The following is a 13547-nucleotide window of genomic DNA, read 5'->3' as shown; positions in this document are numbered from 1 at the left end:
GGCCCCGGCGGAGGCGGAGCCCCTTGGACCCGCCTCCCTGCGCCGCCGCGCCTCCGGCCAATCGCGGCTCGGGTTGGAGAAGAAGGCGGGACCTACCCACAGACCACGCCCCCTCCGGGTTAACCGTGGGAGATGAATGGGGGAAACTGGATCCCAGCGGGCTTTTCGCGTTTTTTTCTGGGAGTTTCTCAGCGAGTAAAAGAAACAACCTTGCCCTGACCGGTTCGGCTCAGTGGACAGAGCGTCGGCCTGTGGACTGAAGGGTCCCAGGTTCGATTCCGGTCAAGGGCATGTACCTTGGTTGCGGGCACATCCCCAGTAGGGAGTGTGCAGGAGGCAGTTAATCGATGTTTCTAACTCTATCCCTCTCCCTTCCTCTCAATAAATATTTTAAAAAGGAAAAAAAAAAAGAAACACCCTGATTAGGGTTGCAACGAGCCTCGACGTGTTTCGCGGTGCTGCCCAAGGACAACAGTCAAAGAAACAGGCCAAGGAAAACAAAGACCCAGTGAAGAAATCGGGGTGGTCCAAAGGCAAAGTGCAGGACAAGTAGCCCAGTCTTGTTTGGCAAAGCAACACGTGGCAGGCTGTCAGGAAGTGCCCAGCTATTGCCTCTGAGACTGAAGATCCTCGGTTCTACTAGTTTCAAAGCACAGAGCTCAAGTAATTTACACCAGAAACACCAAAGACCTCAATGCCCCAGGTGTTGGTGAAGATGCGTGAACAACAGGTCCCACCAACCTGCACGTTTTTGAAAAAATAAAACTTTATTAAAACTTTTAAAAAATAGCGAGCCAGGCAGTTTGTCTTGGGTGCTTTCAATTTCCCCATTTCCCTTTCTGAGGTTTCCTCCCACCTAGGTCATCTCGAGGGACTAGGGCGTGGCCCCCAGCGTCCTGGTCCCCTTCCTCTTCCTACAGGGATGACAGCCTTCAGTGAGATGCAGACTTCGTCACTTCTCAGGTCTAGCCCTCAATATTTAGCTCCTATGTAAGCCTCTTGATGTACCCGCTATGGGTATTGTTAACCCCATTTTACAAAGTATGTTCAAAAGACAAATAACCGTGTATGTCATTAAGGTTTAAGAAATCAGTACAGCCCTGGCCAGTGTGACTGGGTTGGACGGCGTCCAGTGCACGGAAAGGGTGCCGGTTCCATTCCCAGGCAGGGCACATGCCTGGGCTGCAGGCGGATCCCTGGGAGGGGGCGTGCAGGAGGCAGCCGCTTGATGTTTGGCTCTCGGATTGATGTTTCTCGCTCGCTCTCTCTCTCTCTTCCTCTCTAAAAATCAATTTTTAAAAAGTTTTTTCCCGCCCTAACTGGTTTGGCTCAGTGGATAGAGCGTCGGCCTGCGGACTGAAGGGTCCCAGGGTTGCGGGCACATTCCCAGTAGGGGCTCTGCAGGAGGCAGCTGATCGATGTTTCTAACTATCTATCCCTCTCCCTTCCTCTCTGTAAAAAAAATAAATAAATAAATAAATAAATAAATAAATAAATAAATAAATAAAATATATTTAATTTTTTTTTCTCCTGCCCCTCGGGGAAAAAACATCAGTTCAGGTGCCTTTGGCTCTCTGAGAAGTACCATGGTGGTCCACAAGAACAAGTGCCTTACGAAAGGTGGCCAAGAGGGAGCCAAGAAGAAAGTGGCTGATCCATTTTCTAGGAAAGACTGGTATGATGGGAAAGCACCAGCTATGTTCAATATAAAAAATACGTACTGGAAAAACACTAGTTACGAGAACTCAAGGGTTATATATAAATAAAAAATAACTTAAACATTTTTAAAGAATTTTGTTATGGAAACACAGGGAGTGTAATTAAGCATGAAATAATTTCATTCATGGTAATAGATATACATTATAAAAATGTGAAGTAAACTAGTTGATACCCCAACTCTTTTAAAGGATTTATACATATTGAAATTAATTTTTATTCTTTTGCAAAGACATAACCTTAGTTATAGGAGGAACACATTTAATCTAAATATTCAATGTAATTGATATAATTCATAAGTCAACATACATAAAACTAGTTGTATTCATCTTTGTTACACAGCTGTACAAAGCTATTACCATAAAATACGAAAGGATTCTTTAGGAAATATTTCAAACCATATGTCTGGAATGCATGTTTCTTTCTGATACTATTATTCCACTAATTATAACGGTCAGATGTTCAGTGTATCTCCTATAGAACTGCACGTAGGATTATATATGCCGAGATTAAAATATTGCAAATTCTAAGAAACTTATAAACAGAAATGGTTCCAAGATGCCTTTATACTAAATCCAGCAAATCTTTTTTATTATGAAAAACAAGTTTAATGTTTAGAAATCTTAATGGATGAAACATAGTTGAATCAAATATATTCCTTTGCAATTTTGTCCTCTAATTTTATTTAAACTGTTAACTCTATACATTAAAAAACTTAATAATAAGCCATTTTTTCAATAAGCAATTGTTCAATTTCATTTGCAACTTTTTTAGAGCTATACTTTTAATACATATTGGGATCTAAAACTATTAGCAAATAGCAAAAACTATTTTAAAAACTGGACCAATAAACAGAGAATATTTTGAGATGCAAGTCAGGAAGTAGTTATTTGCTTTACAGAAGGCTCTTAAATATACAGAATAATTCATAACATATGCCCTCTAAATATTCATGCATTTAAAATAAACATACCAAAAAAAAAAATCAACTGACATACAACTTTTAGAAACCCCACCAATTTTATAAAGAGAGGCACTAGTTTTACCCACAAAAGGCATCAAGATGTTTTTTAACAGTTCAAAATAAACGGGCCAAAAAACAATTTTTCAAAAACAAAACAGTTTAATCAGATTCACTGTGTCCTTCAAAAAATTCATAATTTTTTAAAGCGTATTTTTCAGCGCTAACTTGTAACACACTTTGACCTCCATTTCTGCTTTTCCTTGAATCAATCTGGACTGTGTGGAAGAGTGCCCCGACATAGAGGCATTATGTGGGTTAATATCCTGAAAAACATACTGTCTATACACAAGTAATAAAGAAAAAAGTTCCAAAGTACAACGCATACTCCTGAGGTTGTAAAACCCACCAGTCTAACAAAAAGCACCAAGATACAGATGCCAAAGGTAGAAAAATAGAAACCAGCAGAGTCAAAGTCACAGACCTTATCAAGTAAGTTTTATTTGTTGGATTGTTTTGCATTTGGGAGACAAAATAGTATCAACTAGTTTACTTCACAAATGCAAATAAATAAATGAATTTAGCAAGCTAGAAATCTCATCTCTGCCCTTAGTGAAAACAGAATAGTGAGGTTGTGCTTAATAAGGAAAAAGTTACCAAATTCTTCTTATGGAAAAAAAAGAAATGGATAATATTTTTTCAAAAATAAAAAGTAAACTTTGAAATGAAGTTAAGGCACTTATTTCAATGTTTTTAAGGGCAAAGTATGTTTTATGTTTCTTAAAGAAATTCCTTCCACACAAATACCACAAACTTTGCTCCTTACATAACAGATTTTTTTTTTTAATCCTCACCCAAGGATATTTTTCCATAGATTTTTAGAGAGAGTCGAAGAGAAAGGAAAAGACAGACAGAAATATCAATGTGACAGAAACACATTGATTGGTTGCCTCCTGCACATGCCCCAACCAGGGCCAGGGCCAGGGCCAGGGTGGAGCCTGCAACCCAGGTTCGTGCCCTTGACCAGCGAGGGCACATAATAGATCTTTATTGTCAAACCTAACAACTGTAAGTTACCCAAAGAGGATTACTTACAGAATGTTTAATCATTTGTTACTCTACAAATAAGGAAATTAACTAAATGCACTCAGTTCCAGTACTATTGTTTTAACTACAGTTAAAATAGAAACAAATAAGCTTACTTCTCATATCCAGTATCATTATTTCTATATTGAAGATCACATTTTCCTTTTGAACATGCTGAATGAAAAATTCATTATTTCGAAAATTCAACTAAAAATTTCTCCAAATCTGTTTTATTTAAGAAATAAGTTGACAGAAGCAAAAGCAACTTACTAATATGCCACAAACAAAAATAAAACAACAAAAACACACCGAACTAATTCTGCATATTTGATCATAATGTAAATCAATAAAAATTCAATTAAATATTTCATGCTGCATAGAAAATAGGCTGCTCTATTTCCCTTTCAAAATATGCGAGCTGAGTTTTAAATCACAATGTTTTACATATTCTACGTAATTAGGTTAACTATGGAAATAGTTTTATAAGGCTTGAAGCTAAATATTAGTGACTCTCTATTAAGATGTATAGAGAACCTGAAATACCCTGCCTACAGCTAACTTTGTTAAAAATTACATAAAAGCATGAGAACTAATAAAATTAATGCACCAGATATGACACAGCCATCAAACAATTCTTAAGCTCCAAAAGAGCAAAGCATCCTAAAGCTAGTCTAAGCATGAATGTGCCTTGGTACTTTTAAAATATATTACAGAAAATAAAGATAATAGAAAGATGCTCCCTTTTAATGTAGAGTAGTGAAACTAATTTTTACAGCACTTTGAAAACCTGGTCACTAAACAGATATACAAGATAAAAATAAACATACATCCCATCCTAGCCAAATAAGTCATTTTAGATTTTCTTTTAATAAATGATTAAAATATGAAAATATTTAATCCGAGTCACGGCACAAAAAAAAAAAAATATTTAACTTAGGGAAACTAAGAGCTGTGAATTTTACAATTGTCATTTTGTTCTTAATGTTGAAGACTGCCTCACGGTTTCACAAATAATAGCACTTCTGTTTTATAATACGCCCATCGGTAAACAGAGGTATATTTAACAGCATCTGCACATATCTCCAGAAACTGTAGCTCGTTTTAGTGTACATATTTTTATTCTGATAACAATTTTTTACCTAATATTTTAGTACAAAACATGTGAATAGGTTATAAATACCATATTTGTATTTTTTAAAAACCTGATCAACATTCTTATAAATGTCTGTTTTAAAAAATATGTAGGTGAAAAGAGTTACTATTGCCGAAACCGGTTTGGCTCAGTGGATAGAGCATCGGTCTGCGGACCAAAGGGTCCCAGGTTCGATTCCGTTCAAGGGCATGTACATTGGTTGCGGGCACATCCCCGGTGGGGGGTGTGCAGGAGGCAGCTGGTCGATGTTTCTCTCTCATAGATGTTTCTAGCTCTCTATCTCTCTCCCTTCCTCTCTGTAAAAAATCAATAAAATATATATATAAAAAAAGAGTTACTATTTATCAAGTAACTATTTAACAAGTTACTATATAACAAATTCATATTAAGTTTATGAGCATAAGTGACAAAAGCTAACCACTTAAAAGTCATAAAGTAATAAAATGCAATATCATGCACTATGTAAATTACTAAGAAAGTGCTCACTTAGATAAGCAGCAGATGAGAGCAGTATCATGGAAAATCTGGATATATCTTTATATATATATCCTTAAAAATCACTTTCCTTTATGCCATTTCCATTTTAATTTAATGCCACATATTTTCAGCTAACATTTACGTTAGCTTTTTATTGTAATATTTCAGTCCTATTATAAAGCATAAAACACCTTTAGAAACTGCCTTGAATGTAAGAATAATTCTCTTCTTCTATTCTATAATTATATCATATTAAGTATATATTAAATGTTATGTTTGAGAACTATACTCAGACCTTGAATATATTCAAATTCAAGATCAATGTTATGATAAAATAAAGATTTCTGAGGAAATTTTTATAACAGTTTGGAAGGTGAAATCTTTAAAGACTATGTAACAGTCAGAAGAGTCGCTGGCTGGAATACTGCAGAGCGGTAAGATTGAACATTTTACCAAAGGCCAGTGATGCTTAATCTTCCATTCCCCACAGAACTCTGGGTCCAGTTAACGGCAGGAGAGGAAAAGCAGCAGCAACACTTCAAATGTCCATACTCTGATTTCCAAAAAGACACCCCATTGGTAGAAGAAAATTAACATTTTACTTCAGATGGAATAAGTCTCTGCTATTTTCAAGACTGAAAGGATATCACAGTGTTGATTTTATATACAAAGTAGGATCTGTTCCAATACACTCTAGTGAAATAATTCACATATGGAGAATAGTTAATTTTGACCTCATGACAAAATCGCCCATATTTTGAGTAGGTTAACTTGTCACCCTCTTCACAAACCACCTATCAAGAGATATGAAACATAATATTAAAAGCTTATTAAGTTATAGGATAAATAAAATCAATGTACAAATGACTACATTCATAAGGAAATATATTATGCTAAACATGAACTATCTCACATTGTTCAGTGAACATCTCATATTGTTTGGTGAATAGAGTCTCTTCATTAAGAGAATAACCATATACACTAAATTTCTGAGCGTCCCATTGAGATTGAGAAACCAGTATAAAGTGTTTCTAATTTTTAAAATATTTAATCCTAAAATGTAGAAGGCTATATCTCTATATTCCATTAAGAACCTTATCATGGCTGAGAAATGAACATCAGGGTGGGGCAAAAGTAGGTTTACAGTTGTTCATATAGAAAATAATACGCTAATAGGTAATAGAAGAATAAACTCTGTTTCTGCATACTCACAACTGTAAACTACTTTTGCTTAATCCTGTATTTTTAAAATTTTGATTTAAGAGAGAGAAACATCAATGTGAGAGAGAAACATCTATCGGCTACTGCCCACATGCACCCAACTGGGATTGGGCTGCAACCTGGGTATGTGCCCTGACCAAATATTGAACCCACTATGATTTGGTTCACAGGGCGACACTAACCAACTGAGCCACACTGGCCAGGGATATATTCTTAGTGTATATTCAAACATTTCTCCTGGTATAAAACTGACTTACAATTATCCAGTAAACAAGTAAATTTTTTAAAAATATATTTTATTGATTTTTTACAGAGAGGAAGGGAGAGGGATAGAGAGTTAAAAACATCAAGAGAGAAAAAAAAAAAAGAGAAAAAAAAAAAACATCAAGAGAGAGAAACATCGATCAGCTGCCTCCTGCACTCTCCCTACTGGGTATGTGCCCACAACCAAGGTACATGCCCTTCACCAGAATCAAACCTGGGACCCTTGAGTCCACAGGCCGACGCTCTATCCACTGAGCCAAACCGGTTAGGGCAACAAGTAAATTTTTGTGATTTATCCAGTGTACACCTTTACACTCCCACCTTAATGATGTTCACCAAGATAGCATAGCTAGCTTGAAGATTTTCTATAATAAAACACTAAATGTTATTCTAATGCCAACAAAAGATGTCAGAGAGCCAACTTTAAGAGTAAAATGATAGATTAGCTTTAAGTCCATGCCTGGCATTATATGCAAGTAACCTGATCTTCGAAAGGGAGCATAAAGGTAGCTAAAAGCAGAATAAAAAGGCTTCAGCTAGCAATACAGTAATTACTGAATACCTGTGATGTTTACTAAAATTCCATTTTGTCACCAATTAAGCAAAAGATCTCAGACATCAAGTACCAACAGAGAAAATTCAAAATACATGTAGCAGAAAACAGAGTAAGTTTATATTACAAATTTAAGGGGTCATGAAGAAAGAGAAAGATGAAAATCATAAAAACTAATTTCTCACCTCCAAACTGGTCTGATAAGACAATTATTTAGGAAAGAGCAGAAAAAATATGGGCCACAACCTGAACAGAATGTGCACTCCTACCTAGAATAACCTAATGACCTAATAAACTTTTCCTAAGGGCCTCCACACTCAACTTTCCCAGGAGTAAAGGTACCCATTCCAGACAACACTCCCCTGCCAGTCCTCTTCATTGCTAGACATACATTATACACTACAGACTGAGAGGTAAGGCAGTAGATATGTATCAAATTACAATAAATTTCTCAACATAAGAATGTAATACTGCCCAGCTGGGGTGGCTCAGTGGTTCAGCATTGGCCCATGAACCAGGAGGTCACGATTTGATTCTCATTCAGGGCCCATGTCAGGGTTTCAGGCTCAATCTCCAGTGAGGGGTGTGCAGGAGGCAGGTGATCAATGTTTCTATCTCTATCCCTCTCCCTTCCTCTCTCTCTCAAATCAACAAAAACATATTTTAAAAGAAGAATATAACATTGAGTTAAAATCATCATTCAAATCAAATTATATCAGCTTTTCATTTTTAATGTTTTTTTTCAGTATTATTTTGTATCTGTTTCAGATGTATAGCATAGTAGTTAGACAATCATATACTTTACAAAGTGTTCCCTCTGATATTTCTAGTACCCACCTGGCATGGTACATAGCTATCACACTATTACTGACTATATTCTTTATGCTGTACTTTATAACCCTGGCCATCTTTGGTTTATAAATGTTGAACATGCATAGTATAGGTAATAAATAAGAAATCCATGTATTGGAAAAAAATCTCCCCCCAAAAAATATCCAACTTTTCTTTTGTATATTGAAAAAATATTTCAGCCGAAACCGGTTTGGCTCAGTGGATAGAGCGTCGGTCTGCGGACTGAAGGGTCCCGGGTTCAATTCCGGTCAAGGGCATGTACCTTGGTTGAGGGCACATCCCCGGTAGGAGGTGTGCAGGAGGCAGCTGATCAATCTTTCTCTCTCATCGATGTTTCTAACTCTCTATTCCTCTCCCTTCCTCTCTGTAAAAAAATAAATAAAATATATTTAAAAAGAAAAAATATTTCAAACTACTTTTAGTAAGTTCCGCCCATCTATATATATAAAAAGCCAGTGACCGTAATGCTGTAACAACTGGTCGCTATGACGCCCACTGCGGCCAGTGAAGCGGCCTGATTGAGGGATGGAGCTGGGCCAACTTCCTGGGGCGCCCCCGCCACAGCTGGCCCTGCCTGATTGGCCTCTCCCACCCCAATTAGGGGCAGGGCCAGTGGCCAACCTCCCATGGCCCCTCCCCTGACCAGCCCACCCCACCCCAATCGGCCCACAGCTCCTCCCCCTGGCCAGCCCCGCCCCTGATCACCCCCCTAACCCAATAGGGGGCAGGGCCAGCCAGCCAACCTCCTGCAGCCCCTCCCCCTGGCCGACCCCACCACCGATGGGCCCTCACCACCCTGATCGGCCCGCAACCCCTCCCCCCAGCTGGCCCCACACCCCTACCCCAATAGGGGGCGGGGCCAGCCAGCCAACCTCCTGCGGCCCCTCCCCCTGGCCGGCCCCACCCGATTGTCCCCACCACCCCAATCAGGGGCAGGGCCAGCTGGTCAACCGCCTGCAGCCCCTCCCCGAGGCCGGCTCGGCCCTGATTGGAGCCCTGATCAGGGCAGACCCGCCGGCCAACCTCCCACCATCTCCTCCTCCTGACAGGACCAGCCCCAATCTGCCGATTGGGGCCGGACCCCACCTGTGCATGAATTCGTGCACTGGGCCTCTATTCTATATAATAAAAGCCTAAGCAACCGTTATGGTGGAATTATTAGAATAACTGGTCACTATGATGCGCACTGACCACCAGGGGGCAGACGCTCAACACAGGAGCTACCCCCTGGTGGTCAGTGCGCTCCCACAGGCCACTCAGCCAGAAGCCAGACTCAAGGCTGGTGAATGCAGCAGTGGTGGTGGGAGCCTCTCCTGCTTCCACGGCAACGCTAAGGAGCAACAAGCTAAGTAGTAAGAAGCAGCAAGCAGGCGGGCGGTAAGGAGTGAGTGGTCCCGGATTGTGAGAGGGTGCAGGCTGGGCTGAGGGACCCGCCCCCATTGCCTGAATTTCGTGCACCGGGCCTCTAGTTGTTATATAACTTTTAATTCTTAGCTAAGTTCCCAAATTATGTTTGAATATTACAAGTTTAAATAAAACCATTTTTATCAAAAAGAATTCATTTCCAAATGGTTACTTACATGGCCATTTGCAATATCTAATAAATCTTTAACCCTACAGCCTCGCGTGGTTCCCACCTCATTGCAGATAGCATCCTCTACAATTAGGTAATTAGCTTTGTAAGATGTCAGTATTTTATAAATATCCTCAGCAGATCGCTTTGAATAGATTTGATAGATCTGAAAGAATATAATTAAAACAGTTATTTTAAAGGACATTTAAAACTTTTGTTAATCAAAACTATACATTAATTTTTCTCTACTATGTTCTTAGTACTGAGTACTATCTGTAGAAAATAAAGATATGCACTGAAACTTGATTCCTGTCCTCAGGAAGTTTATAAAAGTATTCCTATGTAATTAGCCATTTGTATATCTTCTTTGGAGAAATGTACATTCAAGTCTTTTTTATATTCTTAAATTTTTATTTACTTACTGATTTTAGAGAGCGAGAAAGGGGGAAGAGAATGAGGGAGGGGTGTGAGAGAGAGAGAGAGAGAGAGATTGAGAAACACTGATTTGTTGTTCCACTTATTTATGCATTCATTGGTTGCCCTGACCAGGATCAAACCCACAACCTTTCATATAAGGATGATGCTCTAACCCCGTGGTCGGCAAACTGCGGCTCGCGAGCCACATGCGGCTCTTTGGCCCCTTGAGTGTGGCTCTTCCACAAAATACCATGGCCTGGGCGAGTCTATTTTGAAGAAGTGGCGTTAGAAGAAGTTTAAGTTTTAAAAATTTGGCTCTCAAAAGAAATTTTAATCGTTGTACTGTTGATATTTGGCTCTGTTGACTAATGAGTTTGCCGACCACTGCTCTAACCAATTGAGCTACCCAACTAGGGCTACATTCAAGTCCTTAGCCCATTTCCCCCCAGCTTTATTGAAATATAATTAATACATAACATCATACACATTTAAAGTATACAATGCGCTAATTTAATATATTTAAATATGGCAAAATGATTGCCACCATAATGTTAGCCTCCATTATGTCACATAACTACCATTTCTTTTTTTGTGGTAGATTTAAGATCTACTCCCTTAGCAACTTTCAAGTATAAAATACAGCATTAATAACTATACTCACCATTTCGTACATTAGATCCCTAGAACTTATTCATCCTATAACTGGAAGTTTGTATCCTTTGACCAACATCTCCCAATTTCCTACCCTCTAGACCCTGGTAAGCACTCCATATTTCTATGAATTTGGCTTTTAAAAATTTAATATATAAGTGAAATCATACAATATTGTCTTTCTCTATCTGACTTATTTCACTTAACATAGTGCACTCAAGATTCATCCCTGTTGTTGCGAATGGCCTTTGTCCATTTTTAAATTAATTTGTCTTTTTATCATTAAGTTGTGATAATTTAATCTTTTATATTACCATGTATCAGAGTATTTTATACTCATTCTATACATAAAATAAAGTCAGCAAGGTTAAAAATAACTTGACCATTGTCACAAAATACTGAATGAGCCAAGGATGCCTAAAACTCAAGTTTTGATTACTATGCATTTTTCTTTTCAATTTTTTTTAATTTTTTTAAAAAAATTGATTTGAGAGAGAAAGGAAGGGGTAGATAGATAGATGAGAGATAGATAGATAGATAGATAGATAGATAGATAGATGACATCGATTTGTTGTTCCACTTATTTAGGCATTCATTAGTTGATTCTTGTATGGGGATATGCTCTAATTAGATCATGTCTCCAAACATTGCCAAATGTCCCCTAGGGGCATAGTTGTCCCAGGTTTGAGAATCAGTGGCATCGGGGATCATACAAAAATCAGTCACATGTTATTAATTATAGATATGTGTCTAACTCAAATGATATGGTCTCTGAACATTAAGTAACTAGATACCATTCTAACGTTATACTAAGTATAATAGCCCACACTGAAACATAAACCAAAGTGTAATAGATTTTTAGCTTGGAAATACAAAGTGCATCAAGACATTAATTGACTTCTTTCCTTAATAATTTGAGAACAATGATATTAAGCAGCTTTTTAAAAATTAAAGCTAATTAACCCTTTTAAAATTATTTGGATTTTCCCAGCTAATCAGGAACATATGCATCATTACAAAACTATACTAAAATGGAGTGATGTTAAAAAAGATCCAAATATAGCATCTAAAATGCCTTACATTTTCATTTCTCTTGAGAAGATCATCATCATTGTAAAGAGGCAAGCTTGTCACCATCCATCCAGTGCATAATTTAATCGCACCCATTAACTGTGGACTCCCTGCAAACACAGCTGCAATTGGAGCTTGCCTTCTGCAAAGAACCATAGAGATTTAGACACTGGGAAGGTAAATACACTACTTAGATCACTCATTTATATAAACTCTGAAATACCAGGCAATTTACATTTTATTTTTAAAATATATTTTATTGATTTTTACAGAGAGGAAGGGAGAGGGATAGAGTTAGAAACATCAGTGAGAGAGAAAAATCGATCAGCTGCCTCCTACACACCCCCTACTGGGGATGTGCCTGCAACCAAGGTACATGACCTTGACTGGAATCGAACCTGGGACCCTTCAGTCCATAGGCCGACGCTCTATCCACTGAGCCAAACTGGTTAGGGCTTACAATATATTTTATACTTATGTTTCAATGTCAGCCTTCACTTCATTTTATTTATGGATTCATTCAAAAATAAACTGAGCATCTACTATGTATTAGGAATGATTCTGAGTGCAGAAGATACAGAAATTTTTTTAAGGACGGGGGTGGAGATAAGATCCTTGCTTGAAGACAATCTATATATATAAAAGCCAAGTGACTGGAATGATGGAACAACTGATGGCTATGACTCGCACTGCAGCCGGACAACTGGCCCGATCGGGGGCAACACCTCCCCCTGGCTGGCCCCCATGGGGGATGGATTGGGGGTGGGGCTGGCCAGACAACCTTCTGCATTCCTTTCCCCCCACTGGCCAGGCCCGATTGGCCCTCATGGGGGGGGGGGGGGGGCAGCTGGACCCCACCTGTGCACAAATTCGTGCACCGGGCCTCTAGTAAACATATAAATCATGTGGCAATAATGTTATTAAAAAACAACAAAGGGTGTCCTGGCCAGTGTGGTTCAGTTGGTTGGAGCCATGTCCCATGCACAGAAGGGTCATGGGTTTGATTCCTGGTGACGGCCCATGCCCAGATTTTGGGTTCAATTCCCAACTGCCTCCTGATTGATGTTTCACTCACATCAATGTTTCTTTCTCTCTCTCTCTCCCTCTCCCTTCCTCTTTCTCTAAAATTAATAAAGATATCCTCGAGTGAGGATTTAAAAAAAATTTTAAAAACTGAAAAAAAAAACAAAAAAACAGTGCAGGGTAATGGGATATAGTGATAGGAACATACTATTTTATATAGTGTAATCAATTCAACAGTAATACTGTGATTTCTCAAATTCATCTTTTTGCAAATATTAACAATCACAATCCAACTCGTTCCAAATCCATCTATCCTCCTCCTCCTTCCCTACCTTTACCACATATCTGTCTCCAGATATCACATATAGAACGTCTCTGCCCTGAACCATGATCCAAAGTCCCAGGTAGATGCCACCTACAAGACTAGGAAACCCAGAAGCAGGTCCCAAGGGTCTCCTCTATTGCCTTCGTTTATTTATGAGCTCCCTGTACCAGCATCCACCCACCAGGTGTTGGGGATAGTGCCTCT

The 13547-nt window shown here is 38.7% G+C and overlaps 1 protein-coding gene across 2 annotated transcripts in view; it reads right to left on the bottom strand.

The window, feature by feature from the left end:
- Positions 1-1752: 1752 nt before the first annotated feature.
- DPY19L4 (dpy-19 like 4) overlaps positions 1753-13547 on the bottom strand; it is a 54600-nt gene continuing 42805 nt past the window's right edge. Inside the window, exons 17-19 of one of the 2 annotated variants that reach the window (XM_079795949.1) lie at positions 12005-12137; positions 9864-10022; positions 1753-6187 (exon numbers count right to left, since the gene is read on the bottom strand). In XM_079795949.1, coding sequence (XP_079652075.1) covers positions 6023-6187; positions 9864-10022; positions 12005-12137 — 457 coding nt within the window. In that variant the 3' untranslated portion in view covers positions 1753-6022. The remainder of the gene's footprint in view (positions 6188-9863; positions 10023-12004; positions 12138-13547) is intronic. The other variant, XM_079795950.1, reaches the window with a different exon arrangement.

Source organism: Cnephaeus nilssonii, assembly GCF_951640355.1.
Source record: "Cnephaeus nilssonii genome assembly, chromosome: 18".
In the NCBI taxonomy this organism is placed as follows: Eukaryota; Metazoa; Chordata; class Mammalia; order Chiroptera; family Vespertilionidae; genus Cnephaeus; species Cnephaeus nilssonii.
The sequence above is the reverse complement of the archived record's forward strand: the minus strand, read 5'-3'. Positions and strand labels throughout refer to the sequence as shown.